A 19,983-nucleotide genomic window follows, 5' to 3' on the forward strand; every position below is an offset into this window, starting at 1 on the left:
TGCGGGGTGTATGCGGAGGAGACGGCGACCCCCCACTCCGCAGTGTAAACGGGTCTTTTCCCGCCCTCGCTGCTTTGAGGTGCAAGGAACAGGACAGACATAGGAGGTACTCCGGTACTCCAGTACTCCGGTATTCCAGTACTCTCCTCCCGGCGGCGTCCGGGACAGCAGGCTCTGTCTCGCCGTTCCGCTGGGTGTCGCTGTGGGACTCCCGTCATGCCTCGCGGGCGGCGGGGTGTTCCGGCCAGGCCCATACACACAGTGCTGCTGTCCCACGTGTGAAGGGATCGTGAAGTGGGGTGGTGGGATGTCGGCTCCGGTCGTCGCCAGCAGCTTGCCCATGCGGCTGCTCCGCAGGAAGATCCACAAGCGTAACCTGAAACTGCGGCAGCGCAACCTCAAGCTGCGGGAGGCCGAGGGGGCAGGTATGGCAGTGCCGGGCAGGGCCGTGGGGGGCCTCCACCGGCTGAGCGCTTGCGGAGCAGTCGCTGACTTTGCGTTTATTTTTTCCCCTTTTCTGCCTCCAAAAAGTCCCTCCCGCGGGCGAGGCGGCATCGCAGGGCCCTCCGGAGGAGGAGGAGGAGGTGGAGGAAGCGGCGGCGGCCCCTGAAGCAGACGCGGCGGCGGCAAGCGGGGACGGCGCGGATGGAGCCGGGCCCCGCGACGGGCAGGGGAAGAGGAAGAAGAAGAAAAAGAGGAAAGCGGCAGCGGCTGCTGTGGAGGAAGGTGGGTTAACGTAACGAACACAGCTTGCCTCCCAGGGCTGGGTTACTCTTGCAGACCTACAAAAGCGTTTGCTTTCGTTTTCCGCTATGTAGGAGCCGATCCGTCGGCTGGGCAGTGAGAAGGCCCTTGCGGTGGTATGGGCTATGCTTTAAAGCCCTGGAGGTCTTCAGTATTGCCGGGTTTACTCCAGTTGTAATATATGAACTCTAATACATGCTAAACTGATAGCAGACAGTTGTTGCATAGGATTGTGCTTTGTAACATTAAGTATGGATGTTTTGTTTGTTTATTAAGCAAATATATATTTGCCGTCTTTCATAGCAGAGCTTTGAGAGATTTTATGGTGCTTCCTGTCCTTGGATGTGCAGCCAGTGTGGTCTTTTAGCAACGCATCCAACCTTTGGTAACATATGTGTATTATGAAACTAAAGCTTACTGGGCAACTAGCCCAAAGAATTGCATCCCATAAATATTGCTAAATTTGTATATATTTTTATCTGTGTATGTATAGATACACATATATATATCTGAATTTTTTATCCCTGATGTATTTGATTTTTGTGACACTATGGTTATGAATATGAAGAGGTACTTTCATGCTCTGAGGATTCGGGTACTCAGGACAGAGACATTATGTATCACATGTCCTGAGCACAAACTGAGTTGAAAACTTGATGTCTGCATTACAGATAGGAAAGGATTTTGTAACTGAAGTTTAAGAATATCTTAACTTGTTTCTATAGAGAATGTCGTAGAATATACATAAAGCTTAATTGTTTTACTATGGGAAGTGGATTGTAGAAGGAATTTAGGAGTTTTTCTGTGCTCTGCCTCAGAAGGTTCCCTAGAAACCTTGCCACCTTCTTCTGCCCTTTCCATGAAAAAGCAAGACATTTGTGCGTGGTTTACAGACTAAAGAAATTCACTTGTCTGGAACAGCTTGTAATGATGAACAGGTTTTTCATATCTCTGACTTGCCTTCTGTAAAACAATGTTCTAGGTACAGAAACTAAAAAAGCAAAAACTGAAGAAGATGAATCTGCCAAGGTAAAAGATGAAGAAAAGCAGGATTCTGGAGAGAAGAAAGAGGAGGAGGGGGAGGAGGATGAAGTTCCTAGTTTACCACTAGGTGTAACAGGTATCTGGTTTTTGCTTTTTCATGCCTGTACAAAAATCTGTCTCTTCCAGAGCAAGTTGCAGTTTTCAGGTTAGCTTTGTAAGCCATGTGCTGGAGTACAGGCGATGTGACACTGTTGACTGTACAGCTGTTCCTCAGTACCTGTCCTTTGAAATCTGCATTATATACACATTCCTATTAGTCTTAAAATTGCTAGTTAACATCTGCTTTAAAACATACACATTTAATTGCAGAGCAAAAAGTCAATGAAGAGCACAATGGAGGAGCAGTGTATTTGTGTATATTGTGTAATAGTCTGAGGAACTCATTAATAGAGAGTATTTTGGCAGTGTCTTCAGACTTTATGGTAGAAAGGAATACAAAAAATTCCTTTGATTCTTTTTTTTTTTTTTTTTTTTTAATCTAGGTCAGTTTTGTCTGCCTAATCTCAGAGGACAGATGAAACTGAAGACATTAAGTTTGAATATTTTTTATTTCCCCCACTCCCTTCAGGTGCTTTTGAAGACAATTCTTTTACTTCTCTGGCCGGTGTTGTCAGTGAAAATACATTGAAAGGCATAAATGACATGGGTTTTACACACATGACTGAAATTCAGCATAAAAGTATTAAGCCACTTCTGGAAGGCAGGTAAGAAATACAGCTTTTTAATCATGATATTGACCTGAAATGTTGTGTAAATTTTGCTGGGAAGCTAAATATATTAACTTTAACTTTTCTGTAGCTAAGCTGCTGTGGGTTTGGTTTTTGCTTTGTTTTGGGGTTTTTTGTTGTTTTTTTTTTCTCCGTATGTTCTCATATAGACAGTAATACAGGTTAACTAATTTTATAAATGTTGAGTGTGAACAGATACTTAGGGTAAGCTCATAGGAACTGCTCTGTATTTGCTTTTGAAAGCTGGGAAGTGTTTTCACTGGTCTTGTCTCAAAGACACTGTCACTAGTGTCATAGTGACCAATTGCTGTCCAAGACCATCTGCCACCAAGCTCTTAGTACCAACTATTCTGGTTTCGTTTAAGCTACATTAGGTTTTTGTATGGCAACATATGATTGTTCAAAATATGATTGTTGTTTCCTCTGTATACTCAACTAAATGCTTCTTTTTCTAACTTTGCTGCATACAGGGATATTTTAGCAGCTGCAAAAACAGGCAGTGGCAAAACACTTGCATTTCTTATTCCTGCAGTAGAGCTCATCTATAAGCTGAAATTCATGCCTAGAAATGGTAAGACTCTGTATTTCACAGCTGAATTTTACTGTGACACTGACATTTAGGGACAGCTAGGAGGGGAACTGGATGAGTAATAATTTGTATTTTTTAGGAACGGGTGTTATTATTCTCTCTCCTACTCGAGAGCTTGCTATGCAAACCTACGGAGTTCTTAAAGAACTGATGAATCATCACGTTCACACATATGGTCTGATAATGGGGGGCAGTAACAGATCAGCAGAAGCACAGAAACTTGGCAATGGAATCAACATCATTGTAGCAACACCAGGAAGACTGCTGGATCACATGCAGGTAGATAAAATATTGATGTCTAATTTGATCTGTTAAAACATAATAAAGCTCCTGTACCTGTCTGACTATATTTGTTCATCTAGAACACTCCAGGTTTCATGTATAAGAACTTGCAGTGTTTGGTAATTGATGAGGCGGATCGTATCTTGGAAGTTGGATTTGAAGAAGAAATGAAACAGATCATAAAACTTCTACCAAGTAAGGAAAAAAAAGTCTTTCCTGGAAATCACTTGACTAACATTATGTCTCCTTTATGGCTCACTTATTGTAAGGAAAGTCACTAATTTTTATAGTTCTGTAAATGCACTTCGGAGTCATTGTCTTACTCAGTCATTTTTTTCTGATAGCTAGTATATTTTACTTTATTTAACATCATTTATCTGAAGGACAGAGTTTTCATATGCACTTTAGGGATATAATTCCATTTGTGTAAGATCTTTTAGTTTAATATTTACATACTCTCATTCATCTTCCTCTGCCCATTTATTTTCTATAACTCATTACTTCTTAATGTTTGTATATAATGAAAAAGGTTTTCTGATTGCAGTTGAAATTTTCTTCATACGTCCAAGAACAGTATCTTAAGGAAGTTTTAAGTATTTACCTTAAAAATTTTCTTTCCCCAATTTTTCATTTATTTATTCCAGGTTGTTTGGCAAGAACAGTTTCTACTGTTCTTGCAGTTGTGAAATGGAACAGGCTTGGTCTGCATTTTCCATGTACTCATATAACAAGAAAAAGATAAGAGGATCAGGATATGTATTTGAACACAGTGACGACAGGCAGGCAGGGGGTGTCCTGCACCTGCAGTAAGAGCATTGAAGTCACTGAGGTTCTGTACAGACATACTGCCATGTGACTAAATAGCATATGCACAAAGATGTATGATCTAGACTGATTTTGCAAGACAAACAGTAGCAATGCACCTTAGTTTTGGTAAGGTTTTTTTCTCACACAATGTCTCCATGATTTTTAAAGAAATTTTTTGTATTCATGGGAATTAAATCACTATAGTTAGAATTACAAGGTCAATCTCTATTTAAATCATTCTTTTGTGTCTAAATTGGAGTGCAAGTGATAATAAACGTTTTCCCAGGCAGAAAGAATGTTGTGTTTTGATAGCTAAATAAACATCCTGTACAATCCATAACACAACTATACCTGTCTTTGTCAGTATAAGTATGTTTCAATTAGAATTTAATTGGAAAAAAAAGTAGACAGCTTGCTCAGGGAAGTTTGCAGCTGGAGATTTTATGGTCTTGCTGTTTGAATTCTTCTTAAAATGAGGCTGCCTTTCAAAATAAATATTTTTTCAGAGCGCAGACAGACGATGCTTTTTTCTGCTACACAAACCAGAAAGGTTGAAGACCTGGCAAAGATCTCTCTGAAGAAAGAGCCGCTCTATGTTGGGGTTGATGATAATAAGGAGACTGCAACAGTAGATGGTCTTGAACAGGTAAAACGCAAGTGTTAACAGGGGTATGATCTGTGAACGTACCAGGTCCTATGTGGTTTTAACTGGACTGTACAAACACTGTCTTCAAGGACTTGGGGGTGTTAGTCAATGAGAAAATGAACATGAGCCAGCAGTGTGCACTCACAGCCCAGAAAGCCAACCATATCCTCGGCTGCATCAAAAGGAGCGTGACCAGCAGGTTGAAGGAGGTGCTCCTGCCCCTCTACTCTGCTCTCGTGAGACCTCACTTGGAGTATTGTGTTCAGTTCTGGTGTCCTCAACATAAAAAGGACATGGTACTTTTATAACAAGTCCAGAGGAGTGCCACGAGGATGATCAGGGGACTGGAGCACCTCCCATACGAAGACAGGCCGAGAAAGTTGGGGCTGTTGAGCCTGGAGAAGAGAAGGCTGCGTGGAGACCTCATAGCAGCCTTCCAGTATTTGAAGGGGGCCTACAGGGATGCTGGTGAGGGACTCTTCATTAGGGACTGTAGTGATAGGACAAGGGGTAATGGGTTGAAACTTAAACGGGAGGTTTAGATTGGATATAAGGAAGAAATTCTTTACTGTTAGGGTGGTGAGGTACTGGAATGGGTTGCCCAGGGAGGTAGTGAATGCTCCATCCCTGTCAGTGTTCAAGACCAGGTTGGATGAAGCCTTGGGTGATATGGTTTAGTGTGAGGTGTCCCTGCCCATGGCAGAGGGGTTGGAACTAGATGATCTTGAGGTCCTTTCCAATCCTAACTATTCTATGATTTACCATCCTAATGGACAAAAGCTATTGTTTGCCAAAAGGGTTGTATTCCATCTGCTAACTAGAGAGTAAGTTACATGCATCTAGTCAATGTTTGAAGGACAGATGGTCTAAAAACTCAGAAATACTAATATAGTTTTTAGATTTTTTTCTTGTCTGTATTACATACACAGATCCAGTTGTCTTTTTAACTGTATTTTCCATGTTACTGACTACATGTATATATGCGCACTTCAGATCTGTTTCATTGTTGTTTCAAGATAATAGCAATTTCTCTGTTTGTGCAGTTGACATAATGTTACTAATAAAATTCCCGGTAGCTGTGTATTACCTTAAAAAAGAGCAAGCCAGTAGCAAAACTTCTGTAAAATGAAAGTCTTGAAATCGTATAGAAATACTAAGAACCCTATGCAGTTTTTTTCATTCCTAGTGTCAGTAATTCAAAGTGTTTGAAATGCATTTTTATTGTATAAACTAATTATTTCTCACTGAATTTACATTAGTTTGGAGAATTACATATTACTTCTCCATATTTCAAGTTAGTACAGTAAGCTTCTTACCAAGTTCATCATCTTTAGGAATTCCATATACCAAGGTAAGGAACAGACGACAGATCAAATGGTTTGGCCCACTGCAGCTGGAAAAATTAACTATTTGGCATGTTTGTTTCACTACCTAACAATTCCTTAATGTAACTGTATTGCAAAGCAAATTATATTGAAGCAAAAGTTTGTTCTGTACTATTTTATTTAACAATATTTAAAACTTTTCCAGGGATATGTAGTGTGTCCATCTGAGAAAAGATTCCTTCTGCTCTTCACATTCCTTAAGAAGAACCGCAAGAAGAAACTAATGGTATTTTTTTCATCATGTATGTCAGTAAAATACCACTATGAATTACTCAACTATATTGATTTGCCTGTTTTGGCCATTCATGTAAGTATTTTATTAATTGATTAATTTATCTGATAGTACCTGTAAGCTGTTACTGACCTTAGATTTGCCTTTTTTATTTCAGTCCAGTTTCTAATAGGCAGATACCCTGCTCAGAAAACTGATGGTCTTGATTAGTCTGTAGAGAAAGGAAATAAAGCAAGGACTATGTAATAACACCACTTCAACATTGTTAATCTTGCTGCTTTCTAGTCAAGGGCTAAACACTGATGTTAATTTATGCTCTGTGTGTAGAAGGCTTTCTCTTTTCTTCCAAGAGGTTGCCTTTCAAGCACTAAAGCTCAATTTGTGGAGCAAAGCTGTTTTCAGAGGAATCCAAACTCTCTAATCCCTGAAGTGTTGGGTGCTTCTTCTAAGACCAGGGTGATGTTTGGATTTACTATTCCAATTTTTATCATTTGGATGAGTATTTTAAAACGTGGTTGGTTTTGGTTGGTTGTTTGGGGGGTTTTTTGGCTTCTTTTTTTTTTTTTGTGAAAACCACAAAATGCATAATTTAGAAGAAAGAATTAACTGAAATTTTAGGAAACAGTTACAGCTGACCATGAATGTCCTTTTCTTGTTTTGTTATTTTGGATTTTTTTTAGCTATATTTTGATAGAACTGTTCTAAGTATGGTTGGTTGGTTGGTTTTGTTTAACTTGTAATTTATGTAACGTATTGTTACACTTGCAAGTGTCTTTTTCTGAACTTCAGGCATTTAGCAGCTCTCTTGAAAAGAATATTTATGCAACCAAATTTTTAATGCTTTGGAAGATAGACTGTAATCTCTCAGAGATACCACTACTTATAGCTCTGTGCTGTTGACTGGTAGCATTGTTTCTCAACTGCAGAATAGTCCTGCTTGATCTGTAGAAGCCCATGATACGCAGAGCTGGCCCAAATTATTTTCTGGTTTTGGCAGTGGTACTGTATGTGAAATGAGAAGGTAGATTTAAGCTTACAAGTGGGCAGATTATTTTTTTTATTATTTGTTGATAAACTTTTTTTAGTTAATATTTCATCCTTAATGTGTTTGTTTCCTCTTAGGGCAAGCAGAAACAAACCAAACGTACTACAACATTTTTCCAGTTCTGTAATGCAGAATCTGGAATACTGTTGTGCACTGATGTAGCTGCCAGAGGACTGGATATTCCTGAAGTTGACTGGATTGTCCAGTATGACCCTCCAGATGATCCAAAAGTAAGTTAAGGCAACAGAGAAACTTGAAAGCAACAAATCCAATCCTAGCTACAAACATTGTTGCAGAGAAAAGCTGAAACTGCTGCTGAAACTTCTGCAGGATTCAGCCATGTTCAAATCTAGCTGCTGATTTCTGCCACTTTGTCAGCTCCTGGGAAATGCTGCACCTAGCTGAGACCTTCATTACCATTTTGAGAGTTGCATTTAAAAATCTTATTCTTTGTGCTGTTAAATTAATGTAAAATCTAATTGGCTAAACACCAAAACAGTTCTCAGGAGGAGTATGAGTTTATATATGTATCCCTGAGTGAAGACTCAGAAGACTCACAGCTTTTCCAGTGGAAATTGAATTTGTATTTAAAAGTATTCTTACTTGAATAAATGTCCAGTGTAAACAAGCAAAACTCAAACAAAACAGAGACAAGTTGACAAACAAACAGAGCAAGTACACCAAAAGCAAAGTTTTACTTTCAGTTATAGTAGACTTAAGATTTTTATTCTTTAATAAAAGGTAAAATATTTCTAGGCAGGGATTCTGTTAAATTAATCGGGTCTCAGCCTAATTAATGCGGTGAATCTCCAGCACTTGCTTTCTCTCATCCATGTGTCATTTAAAGTGGTCTTTAAAAATAATGGATGATGCATTACACTATATTAATGATAAATTGGGAGGGGGAGAGTTGTTTGTTTATGTGTTTGAAATACTGATTGGACTTTCTGTTTCTTACTCTTTCCAAAAGGAATATATTCATCGTGTTGGTAGAACTGCCAGAGGTATAAATGGTAGAGGGCATGCTCTGCTCATTTTACGACCAGAAGAACTGGGCTTTCTTCGTTACTTAAAACAAGCAAGGGTAAACCTTATGTCTAGAATTTTTAATTTTTTTTTTTCTTCCTGTGCAACAGGTTTTTAAAGGCAAAAAATGTAAATGTTTAATTAACGTTAATTTTTTAAAGCAAAAATTCTGTTGCTTAGAAAATGTTTAACTGACAACTGTCTTGAAGTCTGAAGTCAGCAGCACAAAGGTAAATACTGAGTGTATTTATAGTTGCCTTGCAACTGTGTAACTTGTGTTACTAATAAATAAATAAATTTCCTATGACTTGTCTGTGAAAGCATACTGGGAATTTGACCACCCAGAGGAAATTAAAACCAGGATATTGCTTGTGCAGTTTTTATTTTTTTCTATTCAGTATCAGCTGCATTTTGTTTAATTCCAGAAGTGCAGCCAGCTTCTAAATATAATCATTCTAATGTGGCAGAACTGCACATAGTTTCTTGGTTGTTCTCCTCATGGGCTTCTTTACACTACAGTTTTGACACTTAATAACTAAAGTGGTATAGCTTCTAAAGCAAAGCTAAAGTGGTAACAGTGTCATACTGAGCATCTTTACTCATTTCATTTAAGGTAGAGTATTATACTGGCATATTGATGTGAAAGCTCCTTACAGGTACAGCTGGGGTATTAAAAAATTAATCTTCGGTTATACAGGAGGTCTTTTTCTATTTGTCTTCTGTCTTAAGCACATTCACTGTTTACAGTATAATTTATTTTTTTTTAAGGTACCATTAAGTGAATTTGAATTTTCTTGGTCAAAAATTTCAGACATCCAGTCTCAGGTATGAAATCACTTTATACTACAGTTAGTCTGCATATTTGTGTAATAATTTACATGAAGACAGCTAGTCTTAAGTAGTTTAGAAAATCCTCCCATTATATTGTATCTTGGTAACAGTAAAGCAATAAAAGGTTTAGAAATGAAAGATTAATTTTAATATCTAGCACTAAATTTACATCATTACACAGTACAGATTGTCTTGTAAGTATTAGTTTTTCACATTATCTTGCAAAAGCACAGTGATCTCAACGTGCCTTCAGCTTTTGAAGAGGTGTTCTTGTCTGGCAGAGCAAACAAGTTTTTGGCAGCTTTTACTGCATAGTTACATATGTTCAGATTAACTGTGAGCAACATATGTTTTATAAGATTATGTATTCAGACTTCTGTGAGCAGAAAGAGATGCAGTACCAATACTTAGAGATGTCAACATACATCCCAGGTATATTTTTAACTATCTGGTTTTAATAAAGCCCAACATCAGCTTGGCCTGTTTTGTGCTGCAGTGATACAAAAATAGCCATGGAACATAAAGTTGAATAGAATGACGTAGATAGTTCTTTAGATGTGAATTTCTATTATTTAGTTGTGTGACTTATTCTTCTGGTAAGAGTGCTGTAAAGCTTCTTTGCAGTAACTTAAATTTGAAGTAACAAGTATAAGAGGCAGTGAAGAGGTTCCTAGTTAAGAATAATTACAAAGTAATGATGTCCAGCATAACTTAGTATGCTGAATTAACATAAGCTAAACATCAAATGAGATACCTGGATCTAAAGAGCATTGGGAACTTAGACTGCAACAAATAAGATGTCTACACTATTGCATCTGCATTTTTGTCTTAGAATTAATACTGCTGATTTTACAATGCATTTGCACCGTAAGACTACATATAGAGTTACATGGAATTGTACATTTTAGATGTGTGACTTAAAATTACACAGTCATTGCCCATTAGTTCTGAATACACATAGTTTTATGGTGTGGCTGTAGTTGAATACTCCTTGATTAACCTGTCTGGGACAACCCAATTTAATATTTCTGTAAATTTGTACATTGCTGAGGCTTTGTACTGTAATTCAGTTTCAGTACAAAAAAAAAATTCCCCCCCCCCGTTTATAAAAGCATTCTGATACATGTACGTGCATTCCGCTGTCACAGGGCAGTTTTGCCAAAGTGACCAGTGAATGTCACTGCAACACCCACAGTAAATAATCTGCTTGAATATAATTTTACATTTGTTACAGCTATAACTGGATATGTCTCTTGTTTTGTTTTGGTTTTGTTTTTTTTTCCCTCCTCACCAGCTGGAAAAACTGATTGAGAAGAATTACTTTCTTCACAAGTCAGCCCAGGAAGCATACAAAGCTTACATTAGAGCTTATGACTCCCATTCTCTGAAGCAGATCTATAATGTCAATAACTTGGATCTTCCCAAAGTCAGCCTTTCATTTGGTTTTAAAGTTCCTCCGTTTGTTGACCTCAGTATCCTTTTACTGCAGTGTTTAAAAACTGTATTTCTGTGTTATACATGTTAAATGCAACTTCCTGAAGTTCCTGTGCAACTTCAAATTCTGATTTTGTTATTATCACATAAATGTCCTGTGCTCCAACAGTAGTGTATTTTAAAAGTATATTAAGTAGCAAATACTATAACTGCAAAAATTGCCTACAAACATCTATGTTTTAGAGAATGTAGATGCTGCATGTGATTCAGTTGCTGGGGGGTAGCAGGTGCTGGAATGTATACCTGCAAATGTGTTCTAGAGTACCGTTTTCCATGTGTTACTGTTTTCACTGAAAGGTACATGCTTAAGTTCCATAATTATGGAGTATAGAAATAGAGGGCAAAAGCATAAAATAGGAGACACTATAGATTATTGTCAAACTTGCCAGTGGATGGAATTGGAAGCAGAAGTACTTTGGCCAACTTTTTTGGACAACTGAAGGAATTAAAAGCCTTATTTAGCACCACAGGCACAAAGTTCTCGTTTTGCCTGTAGTTATGCAATGCAACTTTTTGTATAATACTGCTATATTTTCTCACATTAATAACCTTTACAGTATCTAAAAAGCAACATTTCAAATGATTCCTTTTTAAGTTCTTTAACCAATAAAATTCCAGATGTGAACAGCAACCATGGCAGAAGACTGCAGAAAAGAGGTGGAGGTGGGGGATTTGGTTACCAGAAAGCGAAGAGCGTCCACAAAGCTAAAATCTTCAAGCACATTAACAAGAAATCAGACCATCGTCAGTTTTCTCGTTAAAATGGCTTGTGGCATTCATACAGACTACCTTGATCAAAACTATATGGCATTTACTTACAATTTAAACTGCTCTAATCACGTTTTTAGATTTTTTTTTGTGGTTTTGTTTCTGGGAACATCTTTTTATTTTTCATTTTAGGAAAACTTTTGGAGGGAGATTAAACACAGAAAGGGAGAATATGGCAAATTAATTCTGCCATGCTGCTTGTAAGGAAAAAAAGATAGTTGAATATAATTATCTTAAGTCAATACTGTAGAGTTTTTTATTAAAGAAATTAAAAATACTTTTAGAGTTTATAGAAGAATTTGCTTCACATCTACGCTTTTTTCTGTGCACAACTCTGAAAATTGTTGGAGACAATGCAAGAACAGATTACAGTGTAAGATAAAAAATTGCTCACATGAATCATTACAAGGGTTTTTAGTGCTACAGAACTCTGCCCATCAAATATGCAGAAGAATATAAGATCCCTTTGGAACAGAATATACCTATAAATAATTAATGCTGTATGAGCTTGTGATTAATTTCAGTCATGGTACCTGTATACCAAGTACACCGTCCAAGATTGAAAAAAAAAATAGGACATGTTTAACAGTGTTTCTTTTCAGTGTGACAAAATGTTAACATTCTAGTGAAATGTTTGGTTTTCCTTCATGTTCTCTTTAAATCTGACTTTATCCATATGGTTATGTCTTGTGTACTCTTATGAATATGCAAAGAAAATTAAGGAGATAACATCATCTGGGCCGTGTGCTTCAATTTATGTTTTTTCAAATGTTCCATAACCTTGATGGAGTGAGAATTTTTGCCGTTGCTTCTCATAAATTATAAAAGTGCCTTTTAGTCTTAGTTTATCAGATCAGTAATGGGCAAATTTAAAATAATACCACAGGATTTGGGGTGCTGGAGAGACCTGATAAGTGAAATGGGGTATAAATATAGTACGATATGTTGATGGAGAAATAAACTGAAATGGAAGAGGGTGGAATAGACATTGCAAACAACAAAATGAAGGCTATAAAAAGAATAGGCAAAAGTAGAGTAACTGTATTATATTATTTTCATAGCTTGACCATTGTAGGAAAGTAATCTGAGGCTACAGAGGTGGTGGGCAGTAGTGTTTAAAAAGGATACATCCATCAATGCAGAGAAAGTCTAAAATGTCACAGAATCCAGAAATCTGGGCCCCATGTGGTTACTGTAAAGCATTTTTTTTAATTTAGATTTAAAACACAACTCAGGAACAGTGAGGAATACAAAATCATATGTAGTTATTCCACTATCAAATTGACTGTTATTCCTTAGGTCTTTTGGAATAATATGTCAGATGTAAAACTATGATATGTGCACTGAAGTGTTGCAAAACATTGGCAGACTTTATTTCTTACCCTCATAATAGATCATCCTGGGGGGGGGAAATGCCTAAATTTTCTTTGAAAGAGTTGAGGCATTGTCAATTTCTAATGATAGGAGGCACAAGTCTGCACAATTCCCCCCTGATATATTTGGTTTGCGTTCTCTTATGTACCCTAATACACAGAAGTATTTGAAAGACTGTGTGGTATTTCCCTAGAGTAGTACCAGCTTAGCCTAAAAAACACTTATTTAAACATTATAGATGTATAATGGCTGCACAGCCTATAGTAGCTACATCACACTGATTTCCTGTTTAACCAGATTTCCTGAGCTGAGACTAAGTGGGAATTGAGAAGAGCTTCAGCTTCCTAGCTTGTGCATATGCAGTTAGTTACCTTTCTCTTTGCTTATAGAATCATATATGAAAAACAGTTTGATGAAACATCTCTGTGTATCAGGTAGCATCTATTTTATGATGGTGTTGCAAGAACTTTAGAAAATTGTCAAGCTGATTGGAAATCCGGCATTTCCTTTGCACCTTACCCTGTTATCAATCTTGTGAGCAGTTAATAGACCTCAGCCATCAGATTCTCAAGGCTTGTCTCATAACAGTGATTGATAGGCTAGGGACTAATATCATGTGCCTTGAGAAATTGCCTTCTTTTTCTGAGAACCTTGACAAAGAAATTGGACCCTTTAAACCACTTAAGGGGGTGATCAAAACTGTCCTGCTTGAACAGGAAGATTTTTCTGACAGTTCTTGGAACAGGCCCATAAAGGAGAATTCCATTGCCAAGCTACTGCTCATAATCATGAAAAATCTTGTCACTATACGAATTTTCTGTGCCATAATGCTGCCGAGTTACAAGCACAAGACTAGTCAGAAAGTGTTGCCATCAAATTTTTCAGAGTGAATGTCACAGATTGAGGGCAAGTTTATTGACAGTGTAGAGCAAGAACACTTGAGAAAAGGGTATTACCTACTTTGATCTGCTGTAAATAGGTTTATATTTTGACAGTAATTAGTCTTTTTGTTTCATGAATGAGTTGACAGCTCAATTTAAGTAACCTACCAAAGCTTTAGAAACTAAAAGATTTGCTTTCAAGCCAGTAATCTGAGGTCAGAGGAAGCAAGCTCTCACGGGAAGGACGAAAAGAACATGATTAAACAAAACACAAAATAACATTTTAGTAGAGGTCTCCAATTTGTCACTATGGAGGAAGGTATTGTACTTACAGGACAGAGCACAGGTCTGTAACTTCTACCACCATTCTGCCTAGGAGATAGTTGTCCAGCTACTTCAATCCTATCAAAACTTGCAAGGGGTTTTATGGAGATCTAACAACTAGAAAAGAGTCAGTTATTAGTGCTTAAAAGGTGGGCTGGTTGCTGTTTGGTTGGTTGGTTTTTTGCAAACTAAACAATGCTGAAATAAGTCTAGAATCAACTGGCTAAAGCATGCAGAATAAAATCTGTCCTTTGCTCCTGACTTCTACTAGCTTGATTTTCTCAAGATTTTAGCTGCTTGGCTTGACAGGAGAACTCATGTAATTGTTTGCAATGCTTTTGTTTGCTCTAGATTTATAGAAGATTTTGAGCCCTGACAGTAAGAATCCAGCCTCTTGAACTGGAATGTTCTTCTAAAAAAATTGCTGGCTTGAATCAAAGTCATAAATACTATAATGTTGCTTGTGTCAAATCTCTTTATTGCACAGCCACGTGGGAAGAGATTACCTTTTTTATTTTTCTCCTCTTAGCCACCACAATAAACTTTTGATATGGAGTTGTGAGAAGAGGTAGAGGAAGGGTGCCATTAAGAGAATGGAAGACAAATGGAAAATTGGGGTGCTCTCTAGACACACACTCGCTTTGTTATATCGGTGTCATGCAGCTTAAGAACTGCACTCACCTCTCAAAAAAGTATCTGAGCATCCTCTACAATAGCAGTTCATCTTCCCAAACACTTTTGTGAGCTACAGCACTGAGAAACATAGCTATGTACTATTTTTTCCAAGTTGGCCAGAATTAAAAAGAAAATGATAGGCTCTGTAAAATCTTGTATAACAGTTCCAAACCTTCTTCCAAATGCTCCTCTTTTGGCTGTCATCTGAGGATGTTTAGCCACTCAGGGCTTTCTAAGCTTGTCTATGAGTGGTTGCAATCACCTGTAAATACTGAGAATTACAAGAATATTAAATGTATTCCTTGACATAACTAAACCTAGATGTTCACTCAGGGGTTGACCATGTGAATTTGTAGAACTATTGAGTCCTCTTTATAACCTCTGGATAAGTGTTCTTGGTACATTGTCATTTCTAATTAATAAAACCCTTTCTGTATGGGAAGAGAAAACAGACTTCAGTCTTGTTTTGCCCAGCACCTTGCTCTGATTGTTATTAAGAGACCTGAGAATGAATTTATGATGATACATAGTAACACTAATACCTACAAAATGTAATTTAAGAGCATAAATGTAATCCCAAAATGACATTGCTTTAAACATGAAACAAACAAAACCCAAACAAAACCACAAAACCAGTAAAATCATTTTTCCATGGAAATTTTATTCACTTATATCTTTACATTCCTATCTTAATTGTGGTAGCGGGAAACTTAGCGAAATAGTGAAATGTACTTGACCTGTAGTAAGCCCTACCTGCCAACAGCCTGTAACAAAATATATTAAGTGTGAAAGTAGTATTTAAACACTGCATTGTCCACTTCAGTGCAAATTTTTATTAATCTTTTTCTGGTGCTTTACAATTACGTGCTGTAACTTAATGTAAACTCTCCACAATTTTTTTGTCCCACTTTCTACATAAATTGAGCAAGGTGTCATTTTTAAGTAAGGATACTGAAGAGAGTATTTTCAGCTGGAAGGAACCTACACTGATCGTCTACTCCAGGCGAGGTTGCACCAATGCTATTTCAGGTGCAAACAAATCAATAGTGTATACAGGTTTTAATTAACTGTAAACTCACCCAAACAATTCTTTTTTTGAATATGGGTATGAAACTTGTTTATTCAAAAGTATTGCATAGAAAAATAACTGCCACACACACTTATTCCAGACTTGTATTCATGACAAACTCATACAAAGGCCTTCCTTTACATTCACTCCACGTTTATAATGCCAGTGGATTTAATTAGTAGCAATAGGTGGCCCATATTTGGAACATTTTGTGCATGCTTTTTCTACTGAACTTAAGAAAAATGTGAAAACAGTTGCTGCACATGTCACATGTCTGAAGTGAGCTAGAATGAGAATCAAAGGCATTTGGGCACTGCAACTTTCTTGGACATCAATTAAAATAGAAATCAATAGATGTAGATTCCTAAATAACTTTGACACTAAAAATATTAAAATCCAGAAGTTAGTAGTAGCAGAAGCCAACAGTCAAGGTCAAACAAATTAGATTTACTCAATTGTAGATTATTAGTTGAGGGGGTTTTGTACGCAGCTGCTCTAAGAGCAGGAAAGCCTAATGTTAGTACATCTGCCACTATATATACTCCTTTGTATTCCTGTGTTGGCCTTAGCTGCACTAGGTTTCATTATCTGTTAACACATACTCACACACCCCTGTGGCAAACCTAATTCATGCATCTATACAGATCTTTGCTAACTAGCCCTTGTGTTTGCAAACTTTGCACTTGGTGGCTCACATCCTCATAGATTACATAAAACTGATGTGAATGGAAATTATTCTGTCAAAGATTTTCTCATTAAAATCAATAGTAGTTAGCATTTGTGTGACATCTAGATTCTTCATTTTTAATCATAAAAATATGGAAACCACTGTTTGATTTTTGAAGATTTTTGAAGGTTTGCTTTTCCTTTGAGCTGCAATTTTTCTACATATTTATTGAATTAAATGCAATGTTTATATAAGTTAGTTTTGTGAAAAATGCTTTATAAAGGAGGCTGGTTTTCTCTTAAAGAACTAGCAGAGAACAGAGGATGGAATAAAACTGCATCTACTAGAAGCTGCCGCAGGACTTTTCTAACTAAAACAAAAAATGAAAATTGAGTCAAAATGGTCAACTTCAGTGCAGTCCCTTTGTAATGGTCTAAAAATAATCTCCCATCCGTAGCAGATAAAAGCAAACTTCTGAAAAATGTAAACTATATTTAAATTTTATAATTTGCTATGAAAATACAGCACAGTTTCACATAACGAGTCAAAATTCTGTTATCTGGATGAATCATCATCCTCCAGAGCTGTTCCTAAGCAGCATGCTGTCCTTGAAAGTGTTCGAAAACAGAGCTATAATGAAGCTGGTCCGAGTAGCTGCTGTCTGGTGAAGACAATCACTTCTTCAGCACAACTGCACAAAGGGGAGCTCAGACAGGAATTCTGAGGATGCAGGGAGGCCTATGCTAATTTAGGAACTTACAGACTGACAGGAAAAAAATCAAATTATCATAAAAATCAAAGCACTGTTTGGGTTGGAAGGGACCTTAAAGATCGTTCCGTTCCAAGCTCACTGCTGTAGGCAGGGACACCTTCCACTAGATCAGGTTGCTCAAAGCCCCGTCCAACCTGGCTCTGAACGCTTTCAGAGATGGGGCAGCCACAATTTCTCTGGGCAACCTGTGCCAGCATCTCACCACCCTCATAGTAAAGAACTTCTTCCTAATGTCTAATCATTATGACAAGACTGAGTCTGAGGAGACTTATTTCAATGTCAGCAGCCAAAAGAATGAGTTGCAGATGGTGTTTAGTAAGGGGTAAGGGCTACAAAGTAGGTTTTGCCATTCCTCACCTTTTTCACAAGTCCTTTTCTCAGCAATTCTCTGGTCACCAGGGAAAAGTAAGAATGGATGCAAAGGAAGATATGAAGTACCTCTACTCTTAGACTTACAAGCAGATTACTGTTTTTCCACCATCTTGTGTTTTGCATCCCTCAGACATCTCAGTCCACAAAGCTCCAAACATCCAGAAGGGAAGATGACGTTATTTTGTATTTACCGTTAATTCTATCAGCTAGCACCAAGCCCTTAGTCACATACTTATTTGCTTATTTAAGAGCAACGAACCAGTTGGTAGTATCAGTTATCTTTTGAGGATACACACTGCCATACTTCATTGAATAAGCAACTATGAAGATGCAGAATGTAGTTTCTGAAGTCATTAAAAGATATCTGTGAATGAAAGAACAGATTTCATTGTTTTCACTGTACTTTCACATGACAACAACTTGTAATACTGTAACTGTAGTTTAAACTAAGTCCTTTAATTTCAGGAGATGAATAAGTGTGTTTTGCCTTTTTTATCATTTCATGCAATATTTATTTGCTTTCCCTTTATTAAGAAAACATGGATAAATGCAAGTCTCCTCAATTTTAAAATTTCCTCTTCTCTTAGGTGTCCCTGCCCATGGCAGGGGGGTTGGAACTAGATGATCTTGAGATCCTTTCCAAACCTAACTATTCTGTGATTCTATGATTTTTCAAAGTATACCCTGGTTTCTGAGACCTTTGTAACGTGTTGCCATAGCAATCTTTGAGGAGCCCTAAGCTTTTGCATTCACAGAACAAAACAGCAGTGGAGTAATTATCAAGAAAAAATGAATCCATTTGACACTTTATTCATGCCCCTGTGTTACAGGACTAGGTTATTTCAGCCAGCTGGGAGGAAAAAATGGGAATTTCAATGCATTTAACGTGTGAACTGGAAAGTAACTATCAGGATGTGGCACATAATGTACACATAATAAATAGGAGTAGAGGGATGGGACATACATCTTCTAGGAAAGGAAGGCTTTGAAATAATCTGGGCTGTTTTAATGGTAGGCCACAATCCACAAATGAACTACCCTTACACAAGGAAAAGACAACCTTGTTTCTTGCAGGAGCAGGCACAAATGAATCATATCTTGGCCAATATGGGCTCCTAAACATGACACTTTTGCGGTTAGTCTATGATTTCTTTATTTGCAGTCTTTCTTTAATAGCTGAGTTATTCAAATTGTGACAAGATTATTCTATTCCTTTATGAAGTTCACAGAACTGGACAGATTGTTGTTGAAACATTTAGAAGTTAAAAGACTTTTTTACCTGCCTGTTTCCCTCACTGCTTTTAGGCCTGAGTGCCTTTTAAAGGAATAAAGTGTTGTTCAGTAATTCTTTGGCTGACATTTTAAAAACAAAACAAGACACAAGTCAAAAAGGAGTAATATAAAGACAGAGCATTGAAAGCTGCTTATGAAGCAGTCACATGCTATTTCCCAACCGTGACAAATTTTCACCAGTGCCTAACAGTTTCAGATGCTGCTTTACATTCAACTTGCAGCAGTATTGTGAAAAGACTTTTCTTAACAAGCTCTGTCAGATTCTACCTATTGGAAGCTCAACAAGCAAAATGTGAGACATTCAGCACTTAGAAGTCCCTCTTCTTCCTAATAATAAAAGCTGGTAAGTAATGTAGATAGGTATTTTTCTCTTTGCTGCTGGCTTACACTAGATCACTTGTTAGAATCACTATAGGAAGGAGCAATTAAAATCATGTCTGCATTAAGAGTCTGGGAAATATATCATTTATCTAACGAGTGAAGTTAACTTCATCCTGAAGTTAAGCAGCAAAACAGCCTGGTTACTCTGACTACAGCCATTGTCTGTCATTTCTGTAATATTTAACAATTGTTCCAGCTTTCGAATTTGGGAACCCTGAGTAAAGAAAGCTGGACCCTGCTTGCCTTGGGTAACATAGTGGTGTTGTTAGAGTTTTGTGTTTTGTCAGACGGTTTCTTCAGTGAATGTGAATGCAAGTGAAGAACATTGATTTGAGCAGCATTCATTTACATGAGACTATTCTGATCCAGAATATACTCCTTCTCTACCTCAAAACCAAGCAATCAATCTCCTCTCCCCAAAATCTACTCCATTACAGTCTGTGATGGTAGGTATGCTGCTACTTGCAAGGAAAAAAACATCACTGACCTTCTCTGATCTTATTTACTGGTGCTCAACAACTTCAAACGATTTTAGGGATCTCTCAACAACATCA

The 19,983-nt window shown here is 37.4% G+C and overlaps 1 protein-coding gene across 1 annotated transcript; it reads left to right on the forward strand.

Moving 5' to 3' along the window:
• The first annotated feature begins 219 nt into the window (after window positions 1-219).
• DDX18 (DEAD-box helicase 18) lies at window positions 220-14,461 on the forward strand. The gene is made up of 14 exons (XM_034061901.1): window positions 220-425; window positions 532-726; window positions 1,727-1,864; window positions 2,357-2,492; window positions 2,987-3,087; window positions 3,185-3,384; window positions 3,468-3,582; window positions 4,701-4,840; window positions 6,371-6,532; window positions 7,580-7,732; window positions 8,473-8,586; window positions 9,297-9,353; window positions 10,654-10,831; window positions 11,472-14,461. Exons 1-14 carry the CDS (start codon window positions 308-310, stop codon window positions 11,612-11,614), a joined length of 1,950 nt encoding a protein of 649 aa, XP_033917792.1. The 5' UTR covers window positions 220-307; the 3' UTR covers window positions 11,615-14,461.
• Window positions 14,462-19,983: the final 5,522 nt, after the last annotated feature.

The sequence above is a fragment of the Melopsittacus undulatus genome, chromosome 4 (genome assembly GCF_012275295.1).
Source record: "Melopsittacus undulatus isolate bMelUnd1 chromosome 4, bMelUnd1.mat.Z, whole genome shotgun sequence".
NCBI classification, from domain to species: Eukaryota; Metazoa; Chordata; class Aves; order Psittaciformes; family Psittaculidae; genus Melopsittacus; species Melopsittacus undulatus.

Bases quoted from the DNA above. Each gene is read 5' to 3' on its own strand.
- DDX18 (XM_034061901.1), top strand. From the start codon at position 308: ATGTCGGCTCCGGTCGTCGCCAGCAGCTTGCCCATGCGGCTGCTCCGC. The intron at 7,733-8,472 runs GTAAGTTAAGGC...TCTTTCCAAAAG, and splicing joins ACCCTCCAGATGATCCAAAA to GAATATATTCATCGTGTTGG. The intron at 10,832-11,471 runs GTATCCTTTTAC...ATAAAATTCCAG, and splicing joins TCCTCCGTTTGTTGACCTCA to ATGTGAACAGCAACCATGGC.